This window comes from Leopardus geoffroyi, chromosome A2, assembly GCF_018350155.1.
Source record: "Leopardus geoffroyi isolate Oge1 chromosome A2, O.geoffroyi_Oge1_pat1.0, whole genome shotgun sequence".
Taxonomy (NCBI): Eukaryota; Metazoa; Chordata; class Mammalia; order Carnivora; family Felidae; genus Leopardus; species Leopardus geoffroyi.
In genome coordinates this window covers 98,145,909-98,159,203 of record NC_059331.1, presented here as the reverse complement: position 1 = coordinate 98,159,203, position 13,295 = coordinate 98,145,909, and the positions used below count along the sequence as shown (strand labels likewise).

The 13,295-nt window shown below is 37.9% G+C and overlaps 1 protein-coding gene and 1 long non-coding RNA gene across 12 annotated transcripts in view; one reads left to right on the top strand and one right to left on the bottom strand.

Moving 5' to 3' along the window:
- Positions 1–524, bottom strand: part of CASD1 (CAS1 domain containing 1) — a 66,072-nt gene extending 65,548 nt beyond the window's left edge. For 6 of the 11 annotated variants that reach the window (XR_006716285.1, XR_006716284.1, XR_006716283.1 and 3 more), the window contains exon 1: positions 44–507. Coding sequence is in view for 6 of the 11 variants with exons in the window: in XM_045494808.1 (XP_045350764.1) it covers positions 44–176 (133 nt within the window). In the remaining 5 variants the exon portion in view is untranslated. Of the gene's footprint in view, positions 1–43 lie in introns of all 11 variants that reach the window. The other 5 variants (XR_006716287.1, XM_045494807.1, XM_045494805.1 and 2 more) reach the window with 5 other exon arrangements.
- A 96-nt stretch (positions 525–620) lies between these two features.
- LOC123606443 overlaps positions 621–13,295 on the top strand; it is a 62,672-nt gene continuing 49,997 nt past the window's right edge. Inside the window, exon 1 of the long non-coding RNA XR_006716288.1 lies at positions 621–918. This is a non-coding gene — a long non-coding RNA (uncharacterized LOC123606443). The remainder of the gene's footprint in view (positions 919–13,295) is intronic.

Sequence of the window (13,295 nt, the reverse complement as noted above, 5' to 3'; positions counted from 1 at the left end):
CCTCCTCCCCCGGCCGGCCCGGGCAGGGGGAGGGCCCGCTCACCTCGGTAGCGGCGGGAGGCGAGGTGGCACGCTGCGAGGAGCAGCACGGCCACCAGCGCCAGCACCTTGGCGCTCCTCACGCTGAAGTAGTGGTTGATCTCCCGCTTGCCCAGGTTGTAGGCCAGAGCCGCCATCTTGGTTCCTCCATGACAACAGTGCGCGGCGGAGCGAGGAAGGGGCGCCGCACAGGGGCAGCACTGGGGCGGCCGCCGCAGCCAGGCTAGGAGCCGCCGCCAGCTCCCGCGGCCGCCACCCGCGCCTCCCGCCGGGGAGCCTGACCCCGCCGCCGCGGCGCCCCGGGCCTCCACCTGGCCCTCCTCGGCCGCGGCCGCCTCAGCGGCTTTCCCCCAGACTCGCCACCCCGGCTCGGCGGTGGCGGTTCCCCAGGCGCCCTGGACGCCTGTCTCCTCCCCTTCCTCCTCCTCCCCTTTAGCCTCCTGCCTTAATAGCGGCTGCGCCTGCGAGGGGGGTCCGGATGCCCAGTGCTCCGGGGTCACGGGCTGCTGATGGCCCTCTGGGGTCACCGGGTCATGGGCGCCAGCGGGCGGCGGCAGCGTCAGGGACATGGGGATGTGGGGAGAGGGAACGAGGGGTCCGACCTAGCCCGAAAGCGAGCTCTGGGGCTTTCTCCTGTCGTCCTGGCCACTACCTGAGTCTAGGTTGGGGCAACAGAACTACAGTTACGGAAGAAAAGTACACATTATTCCACTTCTTCCTTCCGCAACGCACCCTTTCCTGAGCTTTCTACCCCCCTGAACCTGCCCAGCTGGATGCGACGTCCCAGGGGCTTATGGTCAAGCTAGCTGGTCAGTCTGGCTGATCCTAGGTGCTTGCCAGATGTCGAAACCGCTGATAGCCCTAGCACTCAACCCACGGGTAAGACCAGTTTCAACTCTTAAACTCACTTTCTTGGTCCATTTCTTTTGAAACTTAAAAAAATTCCTCAGTTTGCCCAGTTCCAGTGGGCAAAGGCACACTGAAGTACAGAGTACAAGGTACGGAAGGAACCTAGGTTAGTGCAGGTGTCGGGGAGAAAACATCCTCAGTCTTCATTTGTATTTACGTGAGGTTAGTAGGTGGATACGCCAAACATTAAAAAGTGTGTTCATACTAATCATTCCTGTTCCTAAAGATGGTTAATGTTTTTGTGGTTATCAATAAAGCAAGCATGCCTTTGCTTTTGTTAAGCTCTTGTTACCCTCACCCAACTTTTTTTTTTTTTTTTTTTTTTTTTTTTTTTTTGGTCTCTCCTGTGCTGCCCCCAGATGGGAGTGGTTATTTACTGTTTCCCTATCTACTTGCCTTGTATAAGTGAGTCATTGGTTAGTTGGGGTGTTTTCAAGTATTCTTTACAACTTTCCCATTTAGCCATTCCTGAACTCGTGTTTATGAGCCACTCTTAAAATTATAGAATGTTAGGTTTGAAGGGACGATTGAGATCTTGTCATCCCAATTCTTTTCATCCAAGGACTCTTTTTATTATGTTTTCATCCATGGACCCCATATCTTGAAAGATTTTGTCACTTAAATGAAATCACATACATCACTGTCATGGATGTAATGCTAATAAGCAATAAAGTTAAATAAGTGTACAAACACTAGGCACTGTTCCCTGGAAATGGTCGCTTAATTTTGGCTGTCACTCTTCTGATCCAAGGTTGATCACATGCTGGAAGAATTAAATCTGATATTGTAAAAACCAGATAAGTAACTCTGCTAACAGCATATGGTCCACCAATAACATCCTAGAAATTTCTATGATGTCATCAACAGCAAATTAGAATTTCTGATCAGCGTGTGATAACCAGTGTTAGCCTGCGGGGTTGATTTAATGCCTGCCAAAAGTAAAGAAACTTGACATTTTATTTAATTGCAATTTCCAGAAGGCTTTCTGAAATATTGTAAATAGCTTGTGGACTTCTTTCTTCCTTCCCTCTAGTTTAAAGTTAATCCCTCTTCTCTCCTCTGAATCTCTTCCTGTCCCCCTTTCTTGGGGTGTTGATGACTCCATCAGTCATCCCTATGTCAATCATCCTCTCTCTGTGTCTTCTTTAAACTCTCCCTTTCTCCTGTTTCCCTTCCACCAATAAGTTTCTCTTTTTAGGGAAATACATCCATGGACTCTGTATTTCTGTGTGTTTACTTTTCCATCTCTCTTTCCTTCTCTGACAAATATCTAGAAAGAGGAGTTGACTTTGAGGTCTCCATTGGCTCCACTCCCGTTCTCCTTTCTAAATAACTCTCAAATATACTGCCTCCTCTCCATCCTCTTGTTGCCTTGGTTAAGGCATGATTTCTCGCCCAAATTTCCCATTTTTTTAAAACTCATCTTCCTTAATTCTGGCTCAAAAATCCAATCTTACTACCTCTCTGCCATACCTCTAACCAGACTGAACTTTTTTTTTTTCCAGACTGAAGTTTTTAAAGCCCAAATCTAATGATGTTAAAAACTAGACCATGGTTCCATGTTTATTTGCCTATCTCTAAACCATCCAGAATGTTTACTAATGCTCTGCAAGTTACATCAACCCTAATAAACTGATAAAAAGAGAAAGCATTTGATAGGAATGCCTTAAACTGTGCATTACTTAAAAGCAAAGCAAAAACAACCACATTTTATCCCTCTTCCCCCCTTCCTCCTCCTCCAACTCCCCCTCCTCTTCCTCCTCCTCCTCCTCCTCCTCCTCCTCCTCCTCCTCCTCCTCCTCCTCCTTCTTCTTCTTCTTCTTCTTCTTCTTCTTCTTCTTCTTCTTCTTCTTCTTCTTCTTCTTCTTCTTTCCAAATGTCTATTTGCCATTGTACCACAGGAGGTCACAGGGACAAAGCAGATAGGAAAAAGAGACTGAAATGGAGCAGCCAGTGCAGCAGGAGGAGCACAGTTTTGAGGTGAGAATCTTCTGGTATAAACTGTTTCTGCTTCACTGTATCCATTCATACTGTTTATACTGATCTAATTTTTTATTATGGTAAAATTGACATATAACATATTAATCTCAGATGTACAACATTATGACAGCATTTATATACACAGTATTATAGAATGATCACCACAGTAAGTCTAGTTAATATCAGTCACCATGCATAGTTACCAAGTTTTTTTCTTGTGATGAGAACTTTTAAGGTCTACTCTCTTAGCAACTTTGAAATATGGAATACAGTATTATTAACTATAGTTCTTTTCTGATCTGAAAAATTCCTCCTTCCTCTTCCCAAAGCTATCTCTTTCATCCATGCCTTGGGATACTATTTCATTTGAGAACTTGGTCTCATAAGTTTCCCTTCTTTATTTCTACCTTCAACTCTTCCCTCTTCACTGTTTGTCCTACATATAAGCTCAAATGTTTCCTATTTAAAGTGCTTTCCTTAACTCACTACATAATCTCTCTTCTCCCTATCAAACCTCTTAAAGGAACAATCTATGGTTACTATTCCCATTTTTTCTTACTAGTTATTGATTTTTAAGCTCTCAAAAATTGACTTTTATTTTACTTAAACCACTCTTTCAAATGTCAACCACATCCTAAATTACCAAATCCAATGTCTTTATGTTAGCCGTATCCTTCTTGACTGCACAGCATTGTTGGAATATTTGCTTTCTTAAAATCTTCTCTTTTTGACTTCTGTGCCACTACATCCTTCTGTCTCTCTTCTTTCCTTTACTGTGCATCTCCAAGAAGAATCCTCTTGCTTTTTCAAAGCCCTTATATGGAAGTACTTTTCAGAGTTTTCTTGTTTGCTTACTTTTTCTTCTTGGGAAACCTATGTTGCAAGTTGGCCTCAGCTATCACACTGGATCCAGTGTGCAACTTGGATTTCTCTCATGTGCTCCAGACCTCTTTTACATATCTCAGGGATAGCTTCACTGAGTATCTCATGGTACCTCAGGCTCAGTGTGTTGAATACCAGTTTTATTTTCCTTCCAAGACCATCCATCCTATTATGTTTACCATTTAGTTTATTGACACCACTATCCTCAAGTCATGCCTGCTAATCTTTGACTCATCTTTCTCCTCTGCCTAATCTGAAGTAAGGCTTTTCAACTGGGGGGGTGTGATCACAGATGAGCCATTTGATAGTCAGAATAAAGTGCTAAAACTTCTATTTATAGTTAATTTCCATTAGGAATGATTTTAAAAGACAATTTAGGTGATAAAAACAAACTTTGTTCAACACCTCATGAAGCTCCCTTCACAGAGCTGCAAAATGGGGTGGAAGTCAAGGAATTTTTATTTTATTAAAAAAAATTTTTGGGGGGGCGCCTGGGTGGCTCAGTTGGTTAAACGGCCGACTTCGGCTCAGGTCACGAACTCACGGTCCGTGAGTTCAAGCCCCGCGTCAGGCTCTGTGCTGACAGCTCAGAGCCTGGAGCCTGTTTCAGATTCTGTGTCTCCCTCTCTTTGACCCTCCCCCATTCATGCTCTGTCTCTCTCTGTCTCTCAAAAATAAATAAACATTAAAAAAAAATTTTTTTAACGTTTATTCATTTTTGAGAGACAGAGAGACAGAATGCGAGTGGAGGAGGGGCAGAGAGAGAAGGAGACACAGAATCCAAAGCAGGCTCCAGGCTCTAAGCTGTCAGCACAGACCGTGAGATATGGCCTGAGCAGAAGTTGGATGCTTAACCGACTGAGCCATAGGTGCCCCTGGAAATTTTTATAGGATTAAAAATGAAGAACAAGGAAGAGAAAAAAAGAAAGAAACTATCTGATTGGCTGGAGTCACATAGTCAACCTTTTTGGCATGAGAAGAAACAAGGAAATAAGTATACAGCCTAGAGCTAGCTTGCTTTTGGGAATTGGCTTCACTGCATTTCTGGTTAAGTTGGGCATTTAGAGAAATACAATCTAACTTTTGGTTTGTTGTTATGGCACCCCTGAGCAGGAATGGCTCATTTTAGGCCTAGAAAGTTATTTCGATATTCCTAACTACAGTAAAACAGGGTTTTATTACTATTTCATATAAGTACATCAGTACTCTAACTTGGTCTATATGTAGAGTCATGTCAAGTGCACTTGGAGAGGAATCCTGAGGGGAATGTGGGAATTCACATTTGTGAAGAGATCAACAATGGCTCACTTAATTTTTTACTTTAAGCATATTGTGCCTATGAACCTAGCAAATGGATTCACAGATTGTATTATCTACTTTCACTTAAACTCAGAACATAGAAAGTGACATTAAAAATCTCTATGCTGAATGGGAATTAAAGATGATTCTAATTATAAAGGCACTAGTGGTGCACCTGGGTGGCTCAGTTGGTTAAGCAACCGACTTCCTCTCAGGTCATGATCTGTTAGTCTGTGGTTTGAGCCCCACCTCGGGCTCTGTGCTAACAGCTCAGAGTGTGGAGCCTGTTTCAGATTCTGTGTCTCCCTGTCTCTCTCTCTGCCCTTCCCCTGCTTGTGCTCTGTCTCTCTCAAAAATAAGTAAACAAAAAATAAATAAAATAAAATAAAATAAAATAAAATAAAATAAAATAAAAGCACTAGCAAACAAGAATATATAGAATGGAATCTTCTATAACTAATACAAACTCTTCATCAGTTATATTACATGGTTTTAATTTATTATATACACACATATGGATATGTCAGATATATGTAGATTATATATCATCCATGACATTCATAGATATGGACAACTTAAATCTGTAAGAAATCAGAAAAAATCTTGAAGTTATCAATATTGTTTGAAGTGAGAATTTTCATTTGCTCATTGTAAACCATAGATCTTGTTGTAAAATACATAAATCTTGTTTGAGGTGAAAGTTACTACTAATATGAAGCCATCAAAATTAACAAGCCATTTAGAAATTAAGCATCCAAACATGAATTAAATCACTCTCTTTAAGAGTAAAAAAAAAAAAAAAAGTTTGTGAGCACATATGAATGTTTCAAATTACATGTATAATATTAGTTCATTAGTAGAGCAGTACATATTTTATAACTAAATAAATATGCATTAGTTGGAGGAGCGCATGCTGAAATTGTAACTCATATAGGGTGCACATCAAAAACCCCAAATCACTTACTTACTGAATCACCATATCCTGTTTATTCTGGCTTCCTCAAAGCTCTTTCCTCCCTAGAATGCTCTAGTTCAGCTTCCAACCTAATCATTGCAAAAGATTCCCACTGAATTCCTTCCACTAATGTCTCACCTTTTCAATCTCTTTTTTTGCTAATTGCTGCTAGAGTTGCTTGTCTGAGGCTTATATTTGGTCTTGTCATTTCCCTGCTTAAAAACTTTGGTGGTTCCCTGTTGGGACACAATGAATTCCCAGCCTCTTAACATGTTTAGAGTTGTTTGTGGTTTGGCCTAAACTGCCATTTCTTCTGTTTAGCTCTCATTTCATTCAACCATGCTATCCCACAAGCCAGGAACATTATATATCTGCCACTTTTCTCTTACTATTCCTTTAACTTAAAATACTTTTTTCTCTGCATCTCACATTCTACTTGTTTAAAACCTGTCTTCTTCCCCCCCACACCCCCTTTAGCTTTATTGAGGTATGATTGACAGATACAATTGTTTATATTTCTAGTGTACAATGTGATGATTTGATATATGCACAGTCTGTGAAATAATTACCACAATCAGAAGAACTTTCTCCTTTAAAGCCTGCTCCATTTTGCCTCTTCCATAAAGTAAGCACATGGCTCCTTATGGGAATATAACTCCTTTCTCTGATTTCTCATAGTACTTTGTTCCTGTCTGTGCTTAAGTATGCATTCAACACAGGCCCCGTCCAGTCAAAACAGATATCTTCTTTACTTGTGCATACTTGTGTGTTTTGGGAAATTAACCAGCTCAGTCTTTTGGGATATATCCCACTGTGCTTTATAATCTATTCAGTTATTATGTTTATCTTTGTCTTCTTCATTCCTCTCCTTCTAGATTTTATGCATTGGGGCACAGGGAGTTAGTACTTTTTGTATTATTTGTAGAGAAAACTTATGAAAGACTTAGAAATGGACCAAGATATTGTAGTTGTCTTCAATGGAAAACTAGGCATTGTCCAGATTATCTGATTCTATCAGGTCTCTGAATCTTTTATTGTCTTTGAGTTATTTTACATTGCTCCAAGTTATATAATACTTATAGTAATGCAAATGATTTTTGTCCATAGAAATGCAAATTGTATCTCATTGGGATTCAGTTGATTATTGCTCTGTGGATATTGAGCAGTTTTGAAGTTTAACATTTGTTAAGCAAATTTATTTCACCATTCCTAATGCCATATATGTGTGGTTCTTTTAATTCTCCTTTGAACCAATTGTAATATCTTCTGGTTCCTTCATTAATTAATGAATTAAAGAAAAGCTTTGACACATGTTCATTTTATATCTGTATGAAAGTCTTGCTATATCTTCTTCTAAAAATTATCTTTTAATACATGACTATGACTTGAACTTAATAAATATTAATGTTTCTCAAATCCAAATTAAAGGTCATTTAATGAAGAACACTGGAAAAAAATTGAGGCACTTTTCTTCTAGGAATTTTTGAGAGTATGGGGTAGATCAATATTTTCCAAACTGAATTTTGGCTTGTCTGAACAAGTGAACAATCTCCTACAGGACATTTAAAGCTTGTTTCTGTCGCAGTGAATTTGAATATTGGTCTTTGGAGTCTTTGCTCAAGTTGAATATACCCAAAACAAAACAAAACCCAAATATACAATTTGTATTTACTCAAGTATTCCAAAACTGATACAACAAAGAATAAGAAATTCTAAAGTGTTACTCAATTATTAATTATATTACATCATTTTTTTTAGCCAAAAGATTTCACCTTGACAAAAATTACACAAAAATCTTCTCAATAATCCTTTGGAAGTTGTAAAAGGTAAACTTTTCATATGTGTTATAATAGTCTAAATGTAAGAAACACATCCTGAATGCACCATATGTTCACATCTGTCCTTCTTGTCTTCAGATTGGGAAATGCTTGAGAATCAACCTTAGGTCTCTGTTTTTTGTCTAAATTCTCTGCATATCCCAATTGTATTCTCTTTCTCCCACTTTTTCAGCTTCTTTTCTATCTCCTTTTCTTCCACTCCAATTGTAGTGTTTCCCAAACATCTGTACTTCTGAGAAAGTTCTTCACTCCCTACCATCGGATTCCCATTCACTTCACTGTTTTGGACAAAAGTGGAATCAGAGAAGACGAGAAAAGAGTGGACAGATTGGAGACAGACTTTAGAAGCAAAATAGACAACACTTACTGACGGATTGATTGTATGTAGGAGATGAGGAGGAGAGAGAACCAAGGGTGACTTCTGTTTTTGGCTTGAGCAACTGATGGCTTCAGGGACCATTTACTGACATGGGGAGACTGGAGTGGGAATGAGCTTGGAAAGATGATCAGAACATTGTTTTCAGTTGCTTTTTGTTTACATTGAAATGTGTTTAGAAATTAAAACCCAGAAAATACAGTATATACTACATTTTCTTGTGTGAAATTCTGCTGCAGCCACCACTCTCAATACCCTCTCTCGAGGACAGAAAAATGCATCTCCCCCTCATTCCAAGTTGCACACTTTTTTTTTTTTTTTTTTTTTTTTAAGGATAAAGGGGAGAGGGATGGTAGTGTAACAATTATTTTGCCCTAGGTCTTCCTCAAAGGCTGAGACAAATTCTCCTTTCTGTACAAGAGTTGTTTAAATTAGCTGGAAATTCACAGTTCACTGCTTTTTAAAAGGCACCCTATCCCTTAGGGAAGGAGAATATGAATATCTCCTACTGTTTCTAAGGTGAAAGATGTTAACCATTGATCAGATCAGATTGGGGCAGCTTGAACGAAAAAAAAATTCTAAATGACCTGCCTGGTTTCATAGCCTTCTGGCCCAAATGGTACTGACATTTTCATTAAGCAGGTTAAGGAAAACAATAGAGGTTAATTAACTTAGTGGTGTTTCAACTGAAATGGCCGAAACTGCCCTAGGCCTCAGGTAAGTCTAATGTTGTTAGTCTCATCTTGGCCTTCCACTTTACACTATATCACCTTTGAAGGTCTGTAAACAAATTAGAATCGCTTTTTGTGTATGGCTGCGTAGCTCACAGGGATGTGAAAATATATTAGGTAACGTCTGTAAAGCACTTTAAATGATTTATTCTTGAGCCAGTTTTTCCTAAGGGATACTTTGTCTCACACGCTTCTAATTGCCATCTAGCTAGATGATAAAGAGCAATCTTCAACTAAACACTTAGTGGGTTGCAGGAGATGACTCATAGATCTTTTTACTCTATGCACACAGAACATATACTTACATTTCCCATCATGAAATTCTGCCTTTTTAACTAGCATATTTTTCTTTTTGGTGACATTTAGATATCATTTTTGGTTTGCAGAAGTGGCAGGTATAACTTTGTGGTTGTTAGAAAAAAAGTTTTTACTACGGGGGTAGAATAATGTAAAAAGAGCGTAGGTTTTAAAAGAATGTTCGGGGTTTGACACCTGGCTTCACCATTTACTCGCTAAACAATGTGGCAAATCATTTTGCCTGTTGAACTTCAACTCTCTTACTTGTAAAATGAAGATAATAATACCTATCACTCAAGGTTGTTTTTCTGACTAAATGAGTAATGTATAGTTTTTGACACTTAGGTGATGCTCAATAAAAGATTCTTTCTTCTTTCAAAGTTCATTGTCACTTGTAAATTCATAAGCTATCGTTCTTAAATTTGCTCTCTACCAGTCAATATCTACAAGTTAACATGTATGTCATAGAGACCAGGTGTTTAGAAGAAAATAGTCAAGTACAGACATATTCCTTTAGATAGTTAAATAATCCTTGGTTTAGTCTGTTAAACAGTACACCAAAATGATATTGAAAGGTCCTGTCCTTTTTGCTTTATTTCTACATTTTAAATAATTTTGCTAAACAAGCTACTCTTTAAAAAAATTTTTTTAATGTTTTATTTATTTTTGAGACAGAGAGGGACAGAGCATGAGCAGGGGAGGGGCAGAGAGAGAGGGAGACACAGAATCCGAAGCAGGCTCCAGGCTCCGAGCTGTCAGCACAGAGCCTGACGCGGGACTTGAACTCACGAACCGCGAGATCATGACCTGAGCCGAAGTCGGCCGCTTAACCGACTGAGCCACCCAAGTGCCCCAACAAGCTACTCTTTTGATCATAAGTAACCTATAGAGATTATTTTTGATCATGCACACACACACACACACACACAAGTCTGATTTCATTATGTTTGTTTACATAGTTCAGCAAAAGGTATTAACTAACCGTATATGCCCCTTTGAACATTCAGTATTGAGCAATTATATAGGCCAAAGAATTAAATTCTGCTGAATAATTTCATTAAGGAATATAGGATTCATCATTTAAAAACATCTATTTTTTTTCCTATCCCAAGATTGGGAAACCAAGCTCAAGAAAATCTCTCCACCAAGATTTCACCTTCATTGCTTATAGATTCCAGAGAACTTCTTTCTACTTGAAGTCCCAAATACATTGTGGTTCCTGGCCAGCCAGTGAGTGACGTAGCCTATGAGCTGTGAGGCTTTAATCATAAAACAGGTACCAGACCAGTTTTCTTGGGTGGTACCTGTTTTATGGTTTCTTGCTTTTACACATAAAATACACATGCTGCTTAATGATAGAATTTCCATAACTGATTAAATGTCACTTATTTTCAACTGTGACCCTCAGGTATGACCTTGTGTGACTGTCACAATTGAAGATAATAAGATTCTCCGTTGGTGTGCAATATATAATTTTTTATAAGAATTTGATACCTGGTGAAAACAGCTTCTTAATGACCCAGTGCAGGTAACTTCATTTTCATGGAAGGTATAGATACTCAGTAAAGGTGTTTTGGTTTTAAATTCTGAAGGAGGCACTAAGAGTTAGAAGCCACTTTTTAAAATGTTTCACTTGAAGTTGAGAGTTAAAGAATTAGAGGTAAATTACCAAGTAAGAGAAAGGACTTCTTCATACACGTATCAGAAAATAGACAATTAACAAATAAATGCCTTCAGTATTCCAATCCAAATAACTATAATTAAATTTAGTTCATTTATGCATTTATTTAGTCTCATGTATTTAGTTTTGTGTATTTATTTCTTGTTCTGCTGCATCTTGCTTTGGTCATCAGGCTGCTTTCATGAAGTCATCTGCTTCTAAAGTAGAAAGGGTCTTGGAAATCCCAACTCATTCCCACATATATCTGACAATTGTGCAGGCGGTGTTATCTTTATGCTCTAGAGTTGCAACTCATGAGCCTATTTGTTGAAATATCAACAATTAAAAGAACACAGTACAGTCCTTTCTGTGAAACTCTGACATCGTCTTTCTTTTTTGAAGATACAAATTTTGACCTCTGAGCCTTTTGGCAAGCATCAGAAGATAAGAGAAATCACAAGACTAAGTGATTATGGTTATTTTACTGTGGTAATCAACAATGCCTAAACTGAAGACAGTGCAGTCTCTACTGAGTGCAGTACATGATTTTTTGTTTTGTTTTGTTTTTGTTTTTGTTTGTTTTGTTTTTTTGTAATAATATGATTAGTATTTTTCCTGGGAGTAAGAACGTGTTATGAACAATGAGAGCCCTGACAGATAGATCTTCAGGGCCTTTCAATTCATTCTGTTATGTGTACAATCTCGGAAACATGTATATGAGTAATATTTTATGTATAAAACTTGGGCTTTAATTTGACACTCTTTTGATTAGTTCTTACAATAGTGTTGAGCTAATCAAGAAATACAGAATATGTCAAGAAAACAACTATTTGGGGCATCACTTCTTTTATAAGGCAAAACCCCCAAATCTTCATGAATTTCCAGGGCTCCTATGGGAAATTTTTAGAGGTTTTATGTATAAAGAAAAAGGATGAAATTTTAATTTTTCTGAATCTAGGCTACGATAGTGGGAGAGCAAAATCAAGAGTTAACAGAGTACTTTAAATCACCTATTACGACAAGATTGGGTGTGCCTGAGGAACAATAAATTGGCCACCTATTAACCAAAGTGACAATACAATATTCTAAATAACAAGAAGGCAACACAGTTGCAAAGAATCTTAGATCTTTCAGAAATGAAGAACTTTATGTTTTTGTTGCTTACTAATCAAGGGCTTGACAAAGTCAGCACAAGACACAGAAGACTGTTTTGATGTTTTGACATGAAATTTCTGCCACACAGATCACAGAGAATGTGAAAGAGTATCTATTTACTATCCCTTGTTAAGAAAAGACCAAATAGTTTGAGATAGGCTGTTGTTTTAATATATAGAAAACAAAATTCTAGTTTTGTATTAATACTATATGTAGCAATAAAAGATTTATGAGCTCCTTGCTCTACTTTTTAAATTATACAGTTATAATTATATACTTTTTATAAATAAATCCATCAAAATTAAGTGAACTTCATCAAAACTTGAAAACATTTTATTTCTTCTTTTCAGACTCATTGCTTGCAGTTTGAGGCAAATACAGTTTGTTTGTTTGTTTGCTTGTTTGTTTGTTTTCTGCTAAACTATAACTTCCTATATCTATTAAATATTTGTCTCACATTATCCTTGTTTACATTCTGGAAGAAACAGACTTTTTCAGACAAAACTCTTCTCTTTTCCTTGAAAACAAAAACACATCCCATGCCTTGCATTGACAATTGCATTTTTCTGCTACTGTTGCTTTAGTATGGTCTTTGATTACCTGTATAGAGTATAACTCTCAGTCAAATAAACTATATTTCATAGAGTAACTGGAAGAGAAATGTAGAAGTATCTATTGTACACTGTTTAGCAAATTAGCAAAACTCCCGAATACAACCAGAAAACCCTCTGGAGTCACACACATTTATATTTACATTTTAAATTAGAAAAATGAACACAGTCATTAACATGACCAACAAATACATCCACTGTAAGAAACAAAAGCATGCATATTAAAAATATGTCGAGAGACTGCATTTCAGTATTATATTTCACTTAGAAATTGCCTAAGTGTCCAAGGTTAGGCATTAAATAACTTCATTTTAAGAGTAGTCTAAGGTTTTAAAGTTAAATAAGTATCTTGGCTAAGTTAAGTAGACATGCTGCAACTTAGACAATCACTTATCAGAATTAAAATTTAAGAATTTAGATGATTTATATTTACATAGTTTGGGAGTGAGAATTGAGATTCCCTATATCAATTTGACTTCATACTTGTTCCAGGAAATTCTTACTCAGGAGTATAAAAGATATAAACCAGTAAACAATTTTACTATTTGCTTTAGGAAATTCCT